Source organism: Stegostoma tigrinum, chromosome 2, assembly GCF_030684315.1.
Source record: "Stegostoma tigrinum isolate sSteTig4 chromosome 2, sSteTig4.hap1, whole genome shotgun sequence".
In the NCBI taxonomy this organism is placed as follows: domain Eukaryota; kingdom Metazoa; phylum Chordata; class Chondrichthyes; order Orectolobiformes; family Stegostomatidae; genus Stegostoma; species Stegostoma tigrinum.
In genome coordinates, this window is record NC_081355.1 from 133,105,805 (window position 1) to 133,125,789 (window position 19,985).

The following is a 19,985-nucleotide window of genomic DNA, read 5'->3' on the forward strand; positions in this document are numbered from 1 at the left end:
GTTGGCGAGTCCTGTTTGCCTCGAGTGTCCTCATTGGACGGCCATGACCTCATGCACGCGGCGCCGCGCGGGCGCGGCTCGATTGGCTGCGGGTCGGAGAGGAACGGAGGGGGGCGGGGTTGTTGCGTCCTGGAGTGATCACGTGGTGGCGGCGGCAACGGCGGCTGCTTCGCAGGGGGGGAGGGGTGGAGCGCTCTCTGTGGTGGGAGGGAGGGCCAGAGAGGATAGGGGGCTGACGCTGTCTCTGCTTCGCTGGGTTCTGGCTCTCAATAGGGAAGTGAAGCGGCGCTGCGCTGACGGTGTGTACATGTTATATCAGTGAGTGTGAGAGAAGGGTGGCTCTCACTTCATCTCCTCCTGCTCGTTCTGCACTAGGCTCCTTGACTTGGACGAGCTGGTTTCTGGATATCTCCTTTGCTACAAGCTGACCTTGCGTGTTGTCTTTTTTTTGTCTCCCTTTCTTTCCTCTTTTTTTTCGCTGAGATAACTCTTGAACGGTATTTCGGGGGAGGGAGCGGAGAGAAAGCCTTCCGCTTTTTGAATCATTTTGTGAAAGAAATACCAGCAACTCCACTTCAGAGGCAGATACTATGGATGTTCTACCGAGATGCAGCATTTTTCAAGAGCTTCAGATTGTGCACGACACTGGCTACTTTTCAGGTCTGGCATCACTTGAAGAATACTGGCAGCAGGTGAATATTATAGCAATTTTTTTTAAAAAAAGGAAACAGCATTTTGTTTTTTTGTGTGCGACCTGTAACATGGACATGCATTTGTGCTGTTGAGTGGTGATTCTCACTGAAAATTGAAGTCCACCCGGCTTCTCATACTTTGGTACTCAATGTTATTTTTTTTTGCATGTGCCTGAAACGTACTGTTGAACCGTGGCGGGGGGTGGTAAAGTCGGGAGGTGGAATTAAGTCTATACTGTTCTGCATGAAGGAAATATGTATTGGAGTACTTGTAGCAAACTCCAGTCCTCTGACTCAAATTTGCCAGTTGCAGCAACTGTCAAATTGCCAAGTGTTTAAAAAAAACTTTAGAGCTGTATTGGCTATTGTCAACTCGCCGAGCCTCCCAAACAAGAGTTAGAGCGGCGCTAACAGGAGCGATTAGCAATTTCTGGATTTGTTGGATTATACTTTTTTTGAACACCACAATAAATCCCTAATCAGGAGACTTGCCAGACGTGGTGATTTTTATTCTCGTTATTTGCAAACGTAATTGAAAGGAATTCTGTTTAAGTAACTTGCTGTGATGTTTCTCTGGAGATAACAGCCATTATCATAAGAATAGTAAAAGATAAACCCAGTTCAAATACTCGCTGAGGAGTAGGAATGATTTGAACAAAGTTGAAATGTATGTGGATGGTTTGTTTAAAGATCCTGCGTTGTAGAATTGCCTGCGTCCGCCCCCCCCCCCCCCGTTCTTCAAAAGAAGCTGAAACATTCAGTACGTGATTGAAATCGATCCAAGTAGTTTCCTTCAGGCATTTGGGTTTGGGCGGACGGCCAAACTCGTCCTTGCTTATCCCTGAGGACATTTTTACTACAACCTAGAGTTCGGTCTTGTTTCGGATAGGTTTACTGGAAGCTTTGGAGGGATAGACGGGAGTGTTGAATACGACTTTCCCAATTTTACAATCGATGGAAAATGCGCTTTCTTGTAAAGAAATGAATATAAACACATTCATGAGGTATTTCCTGGAACAATAGACTGCAGTAAATGTTCTCACTCTGAATATTGACTGCCATAAATTGCATGTGAGGATCAGGCATTGTGAAATACTAAAATGAGGAACTTGAATTGTCCTGATAGATAAATAAAGCCAGATCGGATATCTTTGAAGTCCACTCTTAAGCACAACTTCCAACAACTAGTAATTTAAAGTTGTTTTTGTGGGCAAAAGAAAGTGCTTGGATTTGCGCCAGATAAACTGCAGTCTTGGAATCTAATGCTAAAGATGGAGTAATCAAATTATTTGAATCTAGCAACTTTAAACGGCGATCATATTAGGAGATATTTTCCATCTGTGATTTCATTGGATGTCGAAATCTCAAATGCAAATTAATCTTTATTTATGTTTAGTTTCATTTTTTCCTTAAAGAACTTCCGGTATTGATTCATTTGTTCATGTGCACGGTTGTTAAATGCTGAGCCAAGCAATTTGTGATAAACGCCAGTGTGGTGGTGGTGTGGGTGTGGGGGAGCTGGTGGTTCGGGGTTGATATTGTTGCTCACGCCATCCTGGCATTAATTTTCTGTATTTTTTTTCGGTTGGAGGGGAACTTGGACAGATGGTGGAAACATATAGGAAGTATCCTCTGGACTGGAGATTGTAGTACAGTGACTCATAGTGAGCTCTCTCATGTTATTGGCCAAAGATACCCGTGGAGAGAGAGAGGGGAAAAAATGTTTTGCTCTCTGCACTATGGGACTTCCCAAGAGCATTCCAGAGTAATTTCCTATCCTGCATCCTGTTGAGGAGCACTTTCCTACACTTTTCTAATTGACATTTTAGTCAGCATACAATGAAGGTGAACCAGGCCAAGGGCTCTCAGTTTGACTGACTGTTTGCTGCTGAAATCCATTTTATGTGCCGTGCTTGAAATTCTTTGAAAAAGCTGAAAAGGTTGTGTTTCCACACATACAGGAAGTTGTGGTTCTCTGGTAGCTTCACAAGCACGTCTGTACTTTTGAATCCAGCACACCCTGCAAGTCAGCCTTACTAAATATGGATTTCTGTTGTCAGTTACACCATGCACCAGAAGCTTTTCTTTTTAAAAAAAGTCAATGTTTAATCAATTCAGTCATTTGCATTGGATCAGAATCTCACAGCAAAAACAAAATTGCATAAAAGACATTTTGTGTATATTGAAAGTATGGAGGAATTCTTAATGACAAGTTAGATGCTAAATAGAGGACCTCCCATTTTGGCGCAATAATTTGAACTGGTGGTTGCAAACGTCAAGTGTCGCTATCACTGAAATATCACAGATTATGTATCGAAACTGTGGGTGTTGTAGCTGCTTTCAATGATTGAAATTAATGCATGGATATTTTAAAATTATAATCTGAACATATAACATTAATTTAAAAGTTCCATACATCTTTCAACATTTACAAGTATCTTGCAACAAAGCTCTCATACAAGTAGATTTACTTGCAGTTGTGTATTTACAAGTAAAACTGGAATGAGAACCAAAGTAATTCATTAACTATTGACAACAGAGATGTGGAGATGGTCTTTTTGGGAATTGACCCCTTTAATAACCTTCATATATTCCTTTCTTGCAGACTTGCCTAGAGTTGGAGCGGTACCTTCAAAGTGAGCCTTATGTCTCGGCTTCTGAATTTAGATTTGATGGACAGGATGACATCTTGAGCAAGATCATTATGGTCTGTGGGGACAAGGATGAAACTGACAAGAAGAATGCAGGTTTATTGGAAGAGGAGACCCAGGAGAGTCAGAACCTGGAGACCAACAGCTTGAGCTCCGATGCAAGCACCGAGTCATTGGACAGTTCAGAGGAGCTCTCGCCCACTTTAAATTATGCCTCAAATCCCTTAAGTACTGTTCTGGCAAATTCTGAAACTGTAAACTCTCCGGTTCTGTCCACTCCGCCATCGTCTCCAGAGTTAACTAAGGAGTCTTCTCCGCAGCTGTGGACCAACTTGCAAGCAACCATTCCAGAGCTGAATACACCAGTTAAAAGTCGTGGTGGAAATGCTACAAAATCATTGGAAAAATCTAGTCCTGTAAACGGGGAAGCATCACCCGATGGGAGGAGAAGGATTCATCAATGTCATTTCAATGGATGTAGGAAAGTTTACACCAAAAGTTCGCATCTAAAAGCACATCAACGTACTCACACAGGTTAGCACGCTATTACATAAGAATGCAGAAAGATGAGAACCAATGTAGCTTTCCCAATGTTAGTTTCTTCTTTTCACCTTAAGAAGTGAACGCAGTGGATTGCATGCACGTGCTGTTCATATTTTAAGCTTCATGCGTGAGCTGCTCACAGACCTTTGCTAAACGTGCCCTGTTTATGGTTTATGAAATATTTGCATGCCTCTGTGTAATGAGCAGGAGATTGAGCCTAATTAGGCCGTTTTTTGAAAAAGCAGAGGGACAATAGACCAAATCTGTGCTGTATAATTCTGCTATTCTATGGTTGGTGCAAAAAAAGCTGTAACATGTGAACAGGTGAATGTGTGCTTTACATGAACAGAAGTTTCTTCACTGTTTGGAGGGAGGAATGATTATTTTGTGTTGACTGATTTCATGAGATCCTTCGAGTTTTTGCTGTAAACACTGAATTAAATCTGTTTGTTAGTTGCCAGCCAATTCAAAGCAGTGTACAGCTTCCTTAAGAGGGCCTAATCATGATTATTTTTATTGTCTTGTTTTGTGTATGTGTTTAAATGGCAAGAGCCCGTTCAGTGGGAGGACTGTTGAAGCCTTAGACTGTCAACTAAAGGACCCACGTCTGAATTCCAGCCTCCATTGACATTTAGACTTGGCAGTTTTCTTTCTACGAAGAATGTTGAGCCGTCTGTCAGAGCACTCTTTTGCCACAGAGTCTTTCAATTGGTTGATGGCTGAGAAAGAATAAAACAATTGTTGCTGCATCCCCTTTTGAGCCATTCAAGGATGGGCCATGAGATTTCATTTTCTTCTGGTCCATTCCAATCTCTTTGTGCCTGAGATTGTGCAAAAAGTACGGCTCACTGGTAGCAATTGCATCACCCACAATGAGTGCAGAGGTGGCGCTTGTTGTGCATTGCCAAATTATTTGCTGTAGTCATGGATCACCATAGGTCGTGAGCTAAGAGAACATTCTCATCATTCGCCTTCTGCAGAATGAATAAAATGTGGCAGCCTGGGGGATCCAATACAATGAGGGGAACACAGGAAATTGTTGGCAACATGTTAGCCATACCACCAACTAAAGTGCTAAATGTCAACCAACACTTAGACCAGCTTTTAAGCCATTTGTAGTGTAATGTTTTATTTTTACTCCAAAGAGTGTGCCACTGAAAGGAATGTGAATTCATTTCTATTGTTTATTTTTAAAGCACATGGGATATAGTCGTCAGTGCATTTATGGTATATGTTTAATTGCCCTTAAGAAGGTGGTGGTAGTGAGCTAACTTCTTGAGCCACTGCAGTCCGTAAGCTGTGGGTAGACCCACAATGCCCTTAGGACGGGTTTTCCAGGTTTCTGACCCAGCAACAGTGTCAAATCTACTGCTGATCTAATTTGGTAGCCCATACCCTAGATGTTCCCTGCAATGAATGGGAGTCAACTTGCTGTGCATCTGATTTAGGACTGGCCCGGTTTTTAAAATTAGCTGTAGAAGGGCATGTTTCTGTGTTTCAATTGGTGGGGTTTTGTATGTGGGGAGGGAATTTGAAGAAACCTTGTGGCATGAGAAAAGTACTTGAATCAGTTTGTGATCTGTATCTGTTTTGCCACATGAATTGTCTAATATCTCCACGTGAATAATTGACGTGTGAGGAGAGCACATTTTTCCTGCTCCTTCAATAACCCAAATTAGTGATGCATATTCTTAGGATATGGGCGACACCGATATGCATAGAAATCCAGGCACAATTTGCCTCTGTTCCTTTCTGTTAGCTGCATATTTTTGCTGTCCAATAATCTGAATTCTGTCCCATGTTCTGTCAGACTAGGCAGAATTAATTTTTCATGCTAACTTGTTTGAGAGCAATAACAGTAAATTTTATCTGTTTGAACCAGTCAAATTATTGCACCATGACAGTGGTGAGAAAGTCATACCTATTTTAAAAAAAACTTGCTCCCTTTGTAAATCTATAAGATAGAACTAAAAATGAGCCATAAAAGGTACATCTTTCTGAAAGCTCCTGCTTATCCTTTTGAACTTAATGTAAACCTAAATTTAGACAGTCCACGCAGAAAGATGCAATAATAGTGAGGCCAAGATGCAAAGCTTCAAAATAAAGCAATAGTAAGTGTTCTAGATTCTGCAATTTCTGTCCAGATTGGACTTGTATTTGTACTAACAATTCCGAATACATGGAAATATTGTGACAGATTAAATGTTCCATTCCCAATTTCTGAGGAGGCCTGGTGGCAGCAAGTTTGAGATGATTATTTAAGATTGCAATGCCAAACCAATTACAACATCAATGTGCACAGTCCCAATGGTTCCAGGCTGATTGATTCTTTTTTTCTCGCTACATAATTTCTTTCCCTGCATATGGATTTAATTAATGTTTCATTCTTAATATGCAATGCAGTTGTCTGCTTTTTTAAAAAAAGAGCTTATTAAATAAAATACAGACATTCAATTACTTCTCGATGGTTCTCACACAGTGCCATAGGAGAACTGTCCTCTGTTTAGCATTCTGTGAAACCAAAGCTGTCAGTAATTTTGTTGTTGTCAATGCTTGACTATGTTCCTAGTCATCATAAAACGGACACGTTCATTAACATTCTGTAAATAACTTGAACATCAAGCCTCGAATGTGAATAACATTTGAATGTGATTCCCTGTACTTGTGCTGTTGAATTGAAAGGTGAAATGGAAAATAGTGTCAGTTCTCTCTCTCTCTCTCTCTCTCTCTCTGTTTCCATCTCTCTCTTGCCCTCTTTGTTTTTCATCTCACCCGCTCTCCCCACTTTTTTCCTCTCACCTGCCTGCACTCCCCCTTCTTTTTCTCTCTCGCTCACCTGCTCTCCCCATCTTTTAAAATTACTTATTTTTGTTTGTCATAAATGATGCAGTTTCTTATTGTGTAGGTTCAAACTGTGCTCAATGGCATAATGTGCTTTTATTTTCTCTCCACAGGTGAAAAACCTTACAGGTGTTCATGGGAAGGCTGCGAATGGCGATTTGCACGAAGCGATGAGCTTACGAGGCACTTCCGGAAGCACACAGGGGCAAAACCATTTAAGTGTGCTCATTGTGACAGGTAAGGAGATATAAACTGCTCAGACTCTGCAGTCCTTCGTTGAAAAGCTAATTTTTGTTGTATAGTGCAACAGGATTCAACACTTCGTAACCATCTTTGAGTGGCAGGTTCGTTCATTTCCATCCTCCGAATCTGAGGAAAAGTTCTGATTGGGAGAACGGGGTTGCTTCATTAGAACAAGGAAAAGGAGAGCGTGCAGGAAGTGGCCCTAAAGAGGGAGCTATGGGTTGAGTGGAGAATAGAATCATACAAAAAAGCTTGGAAACAAATTGTTAGTTTTTTTTGCCAACCAACACAAAAACTGACACAAATTTACAGAAGCGCTATTGTGCCACATGTGTACTCAAGCAGAACACTCTCTTTTTCACTCAGAATCTCCTCAGCACCATCACAAAATACAGATTGTAAATGTCGGAGGTAACATTGTTGCAACAAATTTAGTAACATTTTAAATCACACTACAATACTTAAAGTACACAGTGAATGTGGAAGGTGGATCCATTTTTAGTATTTTTATTGTCAACAAAATTAAAGTCTCCTACTGAAAAATGCTATTTTTATTTGAAACTGATTTCCATTAATTCTGCAATCAAACAGCATTGATTTGGTACAGCCTGGTTTTGTAAGCAGCCTGTAGTTATTTTTCATCCCTACCTAGGTACCTTTGTTCAGGGACAACACTAGCTGTTGACTCCAACCTCCTGTTTGACCAAATAAGAGTTAAAAATGTGATATGTAAACAACTTCTTATTTGACTCCACTGAAGGAGAATATCTCAGGGTAGGGTAGGCTCTGATTTGATTTGAGTGATAAACAGTCTGTGATTGAAACCTGCACTCCCTTGAATAATCCTTTCAAGTAAAATCACAGTTTTATGAATGGAGCCGCTATAAGCTGAGCACACTCGAAACTGAAGCAGGAACAATGAACTACCTGAAAGGAGAAAAGAAAGCTTAATCAGGAAAGAGCCATGCTGGGCTTTTTCAATTAAAATGTGTCTGTGCTGAATGAAGTAACTTAGGAATGAGAACGTGCAAGTTCCACTTTTGCAAAGTTTACCAAAATGGTATGACTTGAGCTAGTTTCTTTATCTGAACAGATATTCTTGAAGCGACATATATTTGCGTTATGTAAGAGCATATATGAGTTTGGATCCATTTTGTGTGATTCCAGTTCATTTGCATTTTTACAACCTTTGCATATAAAATCGGTTGGTTGTAATTCTTTTCTTTCTCCTCCTCAGGTGTTTCTCCAGGTCAGACCACTTGGCCCTTCACATGAAGAGACACATCTGAAAGTGTCCAAAAAAAAGGTCGGTTGGCGATTCAGCTTCATAATTGAACTGCCACACAAGGAGGAACGTATGCTCCAGCCAAAGCATGCCATTTTGCACCCTACCCAGTAGCCTCCAGGGCCTTTTTTGTCAGGGTGTTCTCAGAGACTGTTGGTGTGAGTCGCAGCATAGCAACTGTGGTGCACGGTGTTTTGGGTATTTTCCCAGATATGTACACTAGTACCTAATTGTATGAGTGGCTGCCGAGCCTCTGCTGTGAGCATGTGTACTGAGAACATTGACTGGGTTGACTGTATGATGAGGAACCAATGATTTTTTTCTTGTGGTGAGGTAAGATTGCATTACAGTGGGCTGGATGAGTGTGTGTGAGAGAGAGAGAGAGAGAGAGAGAGAACGAAAGAGAAAATAGAGAGAGGGACAAACCTGGAGATGGGATAACCGCCAAATGTCTCCATTGATCCACGCCTTAAAGAAGGTGCTGGACAGGAGACTGACCCCTTTCCCGTGTGAGAGGAGCTTTTGGTGTCTGGTGCAGCAGATAAATGTGCAATGTGTCGAGTAGCCTTGTTCACTTGCTACAAAAAAGCTAATTTGTAATCCATTGTATAAGCTGTGTATTAAGGATATAACACAACTATAACTTTCATAATAAATAGAAAGGTGTTGCATGATTCTGGGGATTGTACACTTTTCATTCTTTGTAATTGGGGACTGCAATTCGATTCCAATTATGTGCAGTTTAAAACAAAATCTAGTTGGGCAAATGTTATGATACATAAAGGAAGCCTGGACTTTCTTGGTTGGATACCACTATAGCTTAGCAACTGATTTACTTAAGCAGCTAATTTTGGTCTTTGTTTTATTTATGCCTAAGGACTAATTTCTGGTTTCTAAATGTTAATGCACTGTTGACATGAAATAATGGTGCCTTATGAAAGTGACCTTGCTACTTTACTGTAGCAATCTCATGTGGGTCACCAGACAGGGGTATGGGTGACTTGGGCTCCATTAAGGCTCCCTATCACATGATCTTGTACACTGTGCCTCTTTCTGTCTTTGACATGGAAACAATAAAAAAAGCTTTTCTTTAATCTTCTGAGTACTAAATGCCAATTTTTGTCTACCCAAGTATTAAATATTAGTTCTTTTATTTTTTTATTTTGACTGAATATAATGTATTAAAAATCTATTAAAGGTGTTTTTTTATATTATTAAAAAAATATATATTGATGTGCTGTTGATGGTAACACATTCCTTGTACATTCAGCATAAAAAATGACCATGACAAATTGCTCGGCTGTAAAGCACTGTTAATTCGGAAAAGCATTTTCGCTTATAACCCTAATGCAGTAAAACAGAAGATTTATAATAGTTAACAGTGACATCGGAGAGACTCTAACATGGGATGAATCAGATAAAGTGGCTCGCTGGGGCATTTTGCTAGCACTAATTTCCTTTTGTTAGCCTGCTGATTCGGCACATTAGATATTGAGCTGTCTAGAGTGCAGTATCTTAATTTGACCCATCATTGAATCGCCTGAGATGCGTTTTAGCAGACATGTGAAAACAGATTGCAAGGGTTCTGAACATGGTCAGAAAGCCATTGTATTTCACTGTCGCAAAGGCCAACAGGAGTCACTTACTGAATTTTAATCAACTTGAGTATTTCTTTTTTAAAACGCACAAAAAATACCTTGAACATCAGGAACTGCTGCTGATTAAATTCAGACCCGCTGGGGGATGGTGGTGGAGAGGAATGCAGTTGGACGATATAATGTTTACACGAATGCATGGTTTTGAGGGCAGAGACATACACACTTTCCCTTCAATGATTTTTTTTATGTGCTAAAACCATATGAGGCAGCTGCTTTTTTTTTCCTTTTGAAGACAATTTATGGCATTTTGTAAACTCTGTACGTGTTTGCTGTGCTCTACCTAGTCATAACAAGCCACTAAGTAAGGATGCCAATGACAGAAAGTACAAAAACTTGAATCGGCTTGTGCTTTTTAATGCTATATTATATATATATAAATATATACATATAGTATGCATTATGTGTATAAAGGTTGAAGTCACTGGAAGAAAAGGTTGGGCCATGTACTGTTTTTCTATTAACTTGTCAATGAGCAGTACTTGTACTATTCTGTGGATAATGGAGCCTTAATGAAACCATGTGACCTTTGGCTTGCGATTAAAATTGTTCTTATTATTGATGTTTCACATTTCTTTTTAAAAGCCCTGTTTATCTCCAAACTTCTTTGTAAAATTTTGTTATTTGAAATCTTTTTACAAGGTTTTATTTGAAATTGTTTTTTGCAAGATTGTTATATTTCTGTATGAATGTATTTTTTATTGTAAAACAAATGGAAAATTCTTATCAGAATTTGCCTCTTCTGTTTCATTTCTTCCCGGTCTTCTTGAAGTTACTTGATAACCTTAAGCTTTTTCTGTTCCACTTTTGTTCCTTATTAGTAACTGTCACCACGTCAGTTTTCAGATTGTAGCTTGACACCAGTGTTGCTTGATAATGGAAGAAGAGGCCAAGTCCCGTCTTTCTGGTGGAGAACTGGTAGAATGCTCCAGCAGCGAGTTCAGTGGGTTACGGGCTGGACGCCCAATCTACATTGTGGTCCAATGACTGTTGCTGATTTTTCTGTTAGAAGTTAGATATGACGTCAACAGGAAGTGATAGAACAAATTGTCCACTATTTTGTTTAATTTGCTATGGCTGGTTATGCCAGCCTCCATTCTCCAAGTCACTCTGGACTTCTCTTCCTAGAGAACAGGAGAAATGGGAAAACCCTAAGTTGCACGTCAAGTTAACAGTCTGTTGGAATAGGCCAAGAATTGTGATGCATAAAGCAGTGAGTTTGCTGACGGCCACAGCTGGAAGGTGATAGGTCCTAAATGGCTTGTGGACAAGATGATGAAGGATTGTATCTTGATCTATTTGTATCTGAGATTTTAAGTATAACCTGACAAACTCAGTTTATGCTAAAGCAGATCTGGCCACGATGCTGCATGGTTGTGGAAGGCTAATTGTACACTTATGAAGATTCAATGCTGGCAGAGTTTTTTTTTCATTGACTGCAGTGAGATTCTATCTACAGTAATCAATTGGCTATACTTTTTAATAGTTTCTTTCACCGGTGTTTATGGCATTTCAGCAAGTTGGGTTTTCAATTCCTCCACAATGCATTTGTGATTTGCAGAGTAAAGGGGAGAAAAGATAATCCATAGTATATTGCTGAGACCAGCAAATCTGGTTTAGACCATAATACATGGGAGCAGAATCCAGCCATTCAATCCATCAAGCCTATCCTGCCATTCAATCACGGCTAATATGTTTCTCAGCACCATTTTTCCTGTGTATTTTTTTCCCCCACTGTAACCCTTGATCCCCTTGCTAATCAAGAACCAATCTAACTCTGAGGAGTCTAGGTCATTGACTGTATTTAAGACAGTGAGTTCCACAGACTCGCCATCCTCTCACAGAAGAAATTCTTCCACTATGTTCTAAGTCCCTTCACCCTGAAGTTGTGCCATAGGGTCCTAGTCTGTCCAAGTACTGGAATCATCTTCTCCATGTCTACTCTATGCATGCCAGCCAGTATTTTTTAAGTCAATGAGATCACACCTCACCCTTCTAAACTCCGAGTACAGACCCAGAGCCTTCCACTGCCCTTCATGTCACAAGCCCTTCGTTCTCAGGATCATCCTTATAAACCTGTTTAAATTCTTACCTCTTCTCCCTAGGCTTTGTCCTGTTCTAACACTGTGAAGTGAAACATTACCAAGTGGCAAACCATTTTTCCATTGTAATTGTGGCATAAAGTTTTCCCTGTTCCTGAAATAAGTCTGGAAAAAAAAATGTTTCAAGAGGGAATACAATGTGGATAGAAACTTTCAAAAACAAATCTAGGATATTCACTGTAGCAAAAAAAAACTGGGGAGAATTTAGTAGAAATGTTTAAATTATGTAAGAGCTTGAGAGGAAGCAAATTTATTTCCACTTTAGTAACTAGAGGACAGAAACCAAATGGTCAGCATTCAAATCATAAATGGCAATTACTGTAAGTGGCATGTTAATCACAAAATGCACAACTGGGAAACAGATTCAGTTGTAACTGTTTAAAAAGTGGATTGGATATATAAACAAAAGGGAAGGTATTGCAGAGTTAGAGGATGGAACCAAGTAGATAGTATTTTCAAAGAGCTGTCAATGTCACAATGAGGCAAAGGACTGTGACAAAAATAGAATTTGAAAAGCCCATGAAGGAAACATACGTTAAAGGTTAAGCAAAATACAAAGAAGTGGAGTAGGGACTTCCCATTGTATTTACCACAGTAGCATCAACAAAATAGTTTCAGTGAAGAAGTCTCTGTAAAATAGATCAGGACTTAGGAAATATAAACAACCACCTAAATGATGTTGTAGTATGTCCTAATAACCACTGACCCCAGTGATGTTCTGAGGACCTGGATTCAAACACCATTAAAAAAATGGCATTTCTGTTGGGGGTGGTAAATCTGGAGTTAAGTTTAATCGCGACCAAGAACTGATAATTCATGTGAAATCCCCAGTTTGCTGGTGTCTTTTAGGAAAGGAGATCTACAATCTTTCCCAGCTTTAGGCAATGCAATATGGTTAACTCTGAAATTGCCGAGCAAGCCGTCAATACAAGTTACATCAACCAATTAAAGTTCCAAAATAAAAACAAAGGTGAACAAGGCACCAGAACGAACACGGGAGCAAACTCAGAATAAAAACTGAAAGAGTTGCGGATGCTGGAAATCAGGAACAGAAGCAGAAATTGCTGGAAAAGCTCAAGAAGCCTGGCAGCATCTATGGAGAGAAAGCAGAGTTAATGTTTCAGTGACACCTCTACAGCTGTTCTGACTAAGGGTAACTGGATGTGAAACCTTAATTTTAATTTCTCTCCACAGATGCTGTCAAACCTGCTGAGTTTTTCCAGCAATTTCTGTTCTTGTTTCCAACAGCATACTCAGTCCAGTTGACCCTGCAATGACCTCTTACCAAAAAAATTGGGAGAGCTGTCTCACTGACAAGTTAAGAGCTTGACATAGTCACCTTACCAAAATCATACCTCACAATTTTCCAGACATTGCTATCATTCCTGGGTATGTCCTCTTCCACCAACAGAGGTGGCGACACAGTTGGGAAGATGTTACCTGAAGTATGATTCTGGATTCTGTTAACTTTCTTGTACCAGATAGTTTTTAAAAAAGGGACAAAATAGCATTCTACTGATTATCATGTACCAGCACCACCCACACCTTGATGTGCCCCGCATCATATACATCAGTCTAAAGCCAATTCAGTTCACTCCAAGTTTTGTCAAGGAATGGCTGAAGGCATTAGATACTGCAAAAGCTGTGGACCTTGAGAATAGTCTGGCAATAGTACTGAAGATGTGTGCTCCAGAACATGCCAAGCTGCCTCAGTACAGTTACAACATTGGGATCCATTACCCCAGTATGTCCATTACACAAAAAAAGTTGGACAAGTCCAACTTGACCAATTGCCGTCCCATTAATTACTCAAACATCAATCAATCATCTCTAAAATGATGGAGTAAGTTATTAACAGTTCTGTCAAAAAGCATTTAGCTTAATGCTGCTCACATGCTCAGATTGGCTTCTGCCAATGCTACTCAGCTTCTACCACCATGACAGACCTGGATCAAACTTCTACAAAAGAACAGAATTCCGGGCTAAAAGTAGAGGCCGTTGTCCTTGATATCAAGATAATTAGGAGCCTTAGCAACATTACAGCCAATGAGAATCAGGCATGGAGGCAGGATATTTCTGCTGATTGGAATTGAGCATATGCAAGGGAACATAATGTGTTTGTTGGAGGTCAGTATTCCAGGGTATCGCCGCAGATGTTCCTCAGGAGAGTGCCCTTGGCCTAACCATCTTCAGTTGTTTCATCAATGACCTTCCATCTAGTATGAGATCAGAAGTGGGAATGATCAATAATGACAATACAATGTTCAGCACCATTCCTGACTCCTCAGCTACTGAAGCAGTTCATATACAAATGCAGTAACACCTGGACAATATCCAGGCTTATGCTGACAAGTGGCAAGTAACAATGATGCCACACAAGTGTCAGGAAATGGTCATTTCAACAACAGAAAATCTAATTATGATTGATAACAAAAGCCTTTGGAACATTTCAAGGGCTATGGGGAGAGTGCAGGGAAGTGGTGTTGAAATGACCATCAACCATGATTTGAATGGCGGAGTGGACTTGATGGGCCGAATGGCCTCACTTCCACTCCTATGTCTTATGGTCTTATTTTTAATTTTTCTTTTCAGCATAGAAAGCAGTTTGCCTCTAGGTCATTGGTGGCTAGGTTTTACATTATAATTTGAGAATAATTTGTTTTTCAGGATTATTATATGTAATTATCAAAAGTATAAAGTTATAGCTACAGATTCCAGGGACAGGACTTACTGAATGGTGGGATTTTCTGCCTACTGCCCAAAGAGTCAGCAAGATACACATCCGCGATGGATGAATTAATATTGCATGGAGCGTTGAATGGGGCATTAATTGGCTATGGATCTGCTGCCTCTCACTGAGTTGGATGTCCCAGCTCAGAGCTACAAACCAGTTAGTTGCAGCAATAGCAATGGCTCCAATGACCAGAACTGGAAAGTAAGACTATCCAAATCAGCAGATAAAGGTCTTATGGTGGGATGGAAAGGTACGGCAGAGAGACCTAGGTATTCAGGTACATTGTTTTTTGAAACTTTCGTCATAGGTGGACAGGGTGATAAAGAAGGTGTTTGGCACGCTTGCTTTCATTGCACAGACCATGGCTTATAGCAGTTGGGATATCATGTTGAGGATGTACAGGATGTTGGGGAGGCCAATTTTGGAATACTGTGTACAGTTCTGGTTGCCTTGATATAGGAAGGGTATTACTAAATTGGAGAGGGTGCAGAAAAGATTTATAAGGATACTACTGGAACTGGAGGGCTTGAGTTAAATGGAGAGGCTGTATAGACTGGGATTTTTCACTGGCGCATCGGAGGTTGAGGGGTGACCTTTTAGGGTTTTATAAAACCATTTGGGGCATGGGCAAGGTGAATAGCAAAGGTTTTTTTCCCTGTGGTAGGGCAATTCAAAACTAGGGGGCATAATTTTAAGGTGGAAGGAGAAATATTTATAAGGGATATGAGGGGCAAATCTTTCTCCCAGAGGTTTGTTCATATGTGGAATGAACAAGAGGAATTGGTAGATGCAGGCTCAGTTGCAACATTTAAAAGGCATTTGGACAGGTACATGAATAGGGAAGGCTTGGAGGGGTATGGGTCAATCACAGGCAAATGGGACTAGTTTAGTTTGGGAAACTTGGTATGAACAAATTGGATTAAAGGATCTGTTTGCATGCTGTATGACTTTATGACTGTCAGTGGTGGGAAGATGGATTTAGGTGGTTTGACAGAGAAGAAGGAACGCTGGGAATGTCCATGGATACAGCCCTTTAAAGGGGTGATGAGCAGCTGCCCAAAGTGGAAGGGGACTGTTTGTGGGAAGCACCCTCTCCTTGCCAGATTTCTCTCTAAACCACACCTGAGAGCCACCCACCAGCCTCAAAAGTGATTGTAAATGAGACGCAGCCTTTGAAGATTCAGTAATTAACCACTCAAAGGCCTACATTGGGACAGAGATTGTTAGACCATCCTCAGCTTTGTCTACCAGATGCCAGCTTGCAGAGATGTCAGAAGTCGATGGGAGACCAGACGGAAGGTCAATCGGGAAATTTCATGGGAAACAGTCAATCGTAATATTTTCCCTCCTGGCTAAATTATTCTAATGTGGCTTCTTAAAATGGGTTAATGTTCTCCATAATATTTTAAACTAAATAGTGAGCACTACTACAATACCATCAATTGAATTTCTGTCCATGCTAATTGGATATACAATGCAGAAACAATACTGGGAGGCAAATCACATACTTCATTAAGAATTTAGATGATTTCTGGCATACATACACCAGCCCAAGTTAGATAGACTGACTTAGAAATTTACAAGAAGAAATTTTTAGAAAGTCACCTACCTTGGAGAGATGTCCGACAAGTCCCTCCATTCCAAACATACCTTTATGCACCTTATTCAGAATTGAATCTGTTAATATAGCTAAATAGTTATAACCCTTTCAGATTCTGTTACATGGCAAATATCATGCATCAAAGAAGTTGAATTTTCTTTCTTGGAATTAACATTCAGAATTATTAAGACCGTTATGTTTTCTGGCTTCCATAATCACACTTAAGTCTCAAAATGTTATTAGATTAGATTCCCTACAGTGTGGAAACAGGCCCTTCGGCCCAACAAGTCCACACCGCCCCTTGCACCATCACACCCAGACCCCCATCCCCCTTTAACCCACACACACCCCTGAACACTACATGGCCAATCCACCTAGCCTGCACATCTTTGGACTGTGGGAGGAAACCGGAGCACCCGGAGGAAACCCATGCAGACACGGGGAGAATGTGCAAACTCCACACAGACAGTTACCCGAGGATGGAATCGAACCCGGGTCCCTGGCGCTGTGAGGCTGCAGTGCTAACCACTGAGCCACCGTGCCGAGAAATAGACTGCCCGGGACTTGAACTCAGATCCCAGCGGTCAGAACCCTGCATGCTCACCATTACGCCACGGCAACCAGAGCTTTTTTTTATTATTAAGAATTATTAAGACTGTTATGTTTTCTGGTTTCCATAATCATGCTTAAGTCTCAAAACGTTGTTTGAGAGCATTCTTTTGCACTCCTTATGACTGTTGGATTGATAAACAGATACCTTGTAATTAAACAGATAACTGTAATGTGACCGCGAATACAATGCCCAGATATATATTCACCGAAGAATTAATTCCCAATTCTTTGCAAATAAACTAACTATTGCAGATTGTTGTCAAAATTGTCTTCCATCATGACATTTTCACTGTTTAGAGAAATTGTTGAGTTCTCAGTTCTAGAAATTACTCACTAATCTGCATTGTCAAGCTTCAGCTATTCAGGTTAAGTTAATTTGGCTCGCAACTGAAATGTACCAGTAAGCCAACATGGACCTGACCCTGTCCGAGAATGGATCTGTGTGGACACTTGTGAGAAATAGAATAGTAATGGCCTCTTGACCTCAGTTTGAAATGCTCAGCTTGTTGTATAAGACAGTACTTTGTAATATAAGAGCTGAAGAAGTTCACTCATATGCAATTAGAACAGTCGTCTTAGTCAGCTTTCCAGCACATTGCTGGAAATGATGAAAGGATTCTTGGAAGCAAGACTAGAAGTCCTAGCAGATATACAAAGCTGTTTGTTCAACAGTGATTGAACACAAGTTTTGGAGCTGACAAAATAGTTACATCAAGACTGTGAGAAACCTCTCTAAACTTGATCCTGAATCCCCAGTTTGGGGTTTTTTAGCAAACTTAAACATTTCATCAGGGTCCAATTTTTCTCTTACTTTTACAATTAAAAATATTCAAATAATATTTCTCCTGAGCCTTTCGCTTCCAGTGTTAGCAAGTCGAATATTTCCTCTTAACTCAGGTAAGTATCCTTAAGATAGATATCCTGTTTCTCTACAGCCTGTAATATTTGAATTATCCATGCTGCAACACCATGGTCTCCTTTGTACATAATATTCCATATTAACAATACCGGCACCTGGCACAGAATATGTTGCAAAAATATCCTGAAATATGTTGCAAAATTTGACTGACTGGCTTTCTTTCTTTCTTTCTTTCGTGGTGCTACCTATCAACATGCTAAAGGCTGTACCCATTTATAGCCCTCCTGTGGACACCCACCCAAGAGTTTTCTCTTGCCTTTTAGCCTACAACAACTTAGTTTACACTGCTTTGCAAATCAATAAAATCAAGCTAATGAAACCAGTTAAGATTTGATAGCTCCTTAAAGGGACACCATCAAAAAAGTCAAATGTTCAAATTAAGCCTAGAAATTAAAATAAGATTTGTTAATGGGTGGAGATAATAAGACCATATTAAATAGGAACTCATTCTCATTCAAAAGGATCATGGCTGATCTGATACTCTTCACAACCACTTTCCTGGCAGCTATTGTTTTCCCTGCTCATTAAGAATCTATTTATCTCAGACTTAAATACACACAAGGACTTTGCCTCCACAGCTCTCTGTGGCAAGGTGTTTGAAAGACTCACAACCTTTGAAGAGTTAAGAAAACAGTAACTGCATTTTAGTAGCACTCAAGTTTGAGGAGGGTAGAAAATGGCTGCCAAGAGTTGGCACAGTCAAGCCTAGAGGTAATGAAGGCTTGATTGGTGTTTTCAGCAATGCATGAACTGAGACAGAGGTGAACTTGGTGATGTTGCAGTGTTGGACGGACATGGCAGCCTGAGAGATAGAATGAATGTCAAGTCAGAATATCATTCCAGGATCAGATGTGACAACAGGGCTGTGAATAGATAGTTGTCAGGAGGAGAGTAAGTCAATAAATAGAGACCAGACTGCCAGACAATGTAGTATTGGAAATGGTACCCTTTTGATTAAATGGGATCTTGTCTTATTCTCCTCTCTGGAGAATACAAAATAGCTGTAGCAAATCAGAACAAAACAGTAGAGTTTAATTAACAAGAAAACATAATGGTTCTTCTTTATTTTAAATTCTACATCATTAATGAGGAGGTTGAATGAAATGGGAAACAAGGTACAATCCAAATCTCTGACTATAGTCTAAAACTCTGTCAGTTCTCACTCTACAAATAATATTTATTAATGTAAAGTATCGCAGAAGCGAAAGTAGAAAGCGTTGGAGAAACCCTAGCAGGTTTGGCAGGATCTGTAAAGAGAAAAACAGAGTTAATGTAAGGTAAGGTCTGCCGATGTTGGAGTCAGAGATAACACAGTGTAGAGCTGGAGGAGCACAGCTCGCCTGGTGGCATTCAAGGAGCAGGAAAGTTGATGCTTCGGGTTGGGACACTTCTTCAGAAATGGGGGAGGGGGAAAGGAGCTCAGAAATAAACAGAGGGGAGGGTTGGGTCTGGAACAGTCTCCACCTGAAATGAGCTGAGATCACTGGGGATGAGGAGAAGCGTTTTCAGCCAGAGCGTGGTGAATCTATGGAATGCATTGTCACAGGCTGTGGAGGCTAGTTCATCGATTATATTCACGACAAAGATAGATAAATGCTTGATTGTCAAGGGGATTAAGGGTTAAGCGGAGAAAGTGGGAGAATAGTGTTGAGAACTTATCAGCCATGATTCATTGGTGGACCAGCTCGATGGGCCATTTGGCCTAATTTCTGCTCCTTTGTCTCATCGTCTTATGGTGTTATGGCCACTCAACTTGTAAGTGCTGGGTGGAGGCTCCACTCCTGAGAAGCCACGTATGAAAATATCAGAAGCAGCAGAGATCTGAATGTCTGCTGTATTCTTATTCTGGTGTTCCAGAACTAGCTGAACTGTGATGGTACTCAGGCTCAGGACTTTATTTCAAGCAATAAGTTAAAATTAGACTGCACATGGTAACTTCAGCTATGGAAAAATATTCAATATAGAATGAACCTCAAAAGAAAAAATACTAAAAAAAAGTTAAATCGCTCTAGAAATTTAAAAATTGCAGTCGCTTTCCCAATGCATCTGTAACTACTCATTATTCAATATGAATCTGCTGCAACACAATGCAATTCCACCAAGATTAA

At 40.3% G+C, this 19,985-nt stretch overlaps 1 protein-coding gene across 1 annotated transcript; it reads left to right on the forward strand.

Moving 5' to 3' along the window:
* The first annotated feature begins 238 nt into the window (after positions 1–238).
* klf6a (Kruppel like factor 6a) lies at positions 239–9,349 on the forward strand. The gene is made up of 4 exons (XM_048521165.2): positions 239–692; positions 3,298–3,877; positions 6,841–6,964; positions 8,208–9,349. The coding sequence occupies exons 1-4, from the start codon at positions 591–593 to the stop codon at positions 8,257–8,259; spliced, it is 858 nt and encodes a 285-aa protein (XP_048377122.1). The 5' UTR covers positions 239–590; the 3' UTR covers positions 8,260–9,349.
* Positions 9,350–19,985: the final 10,636 nt, after the last annotated feature.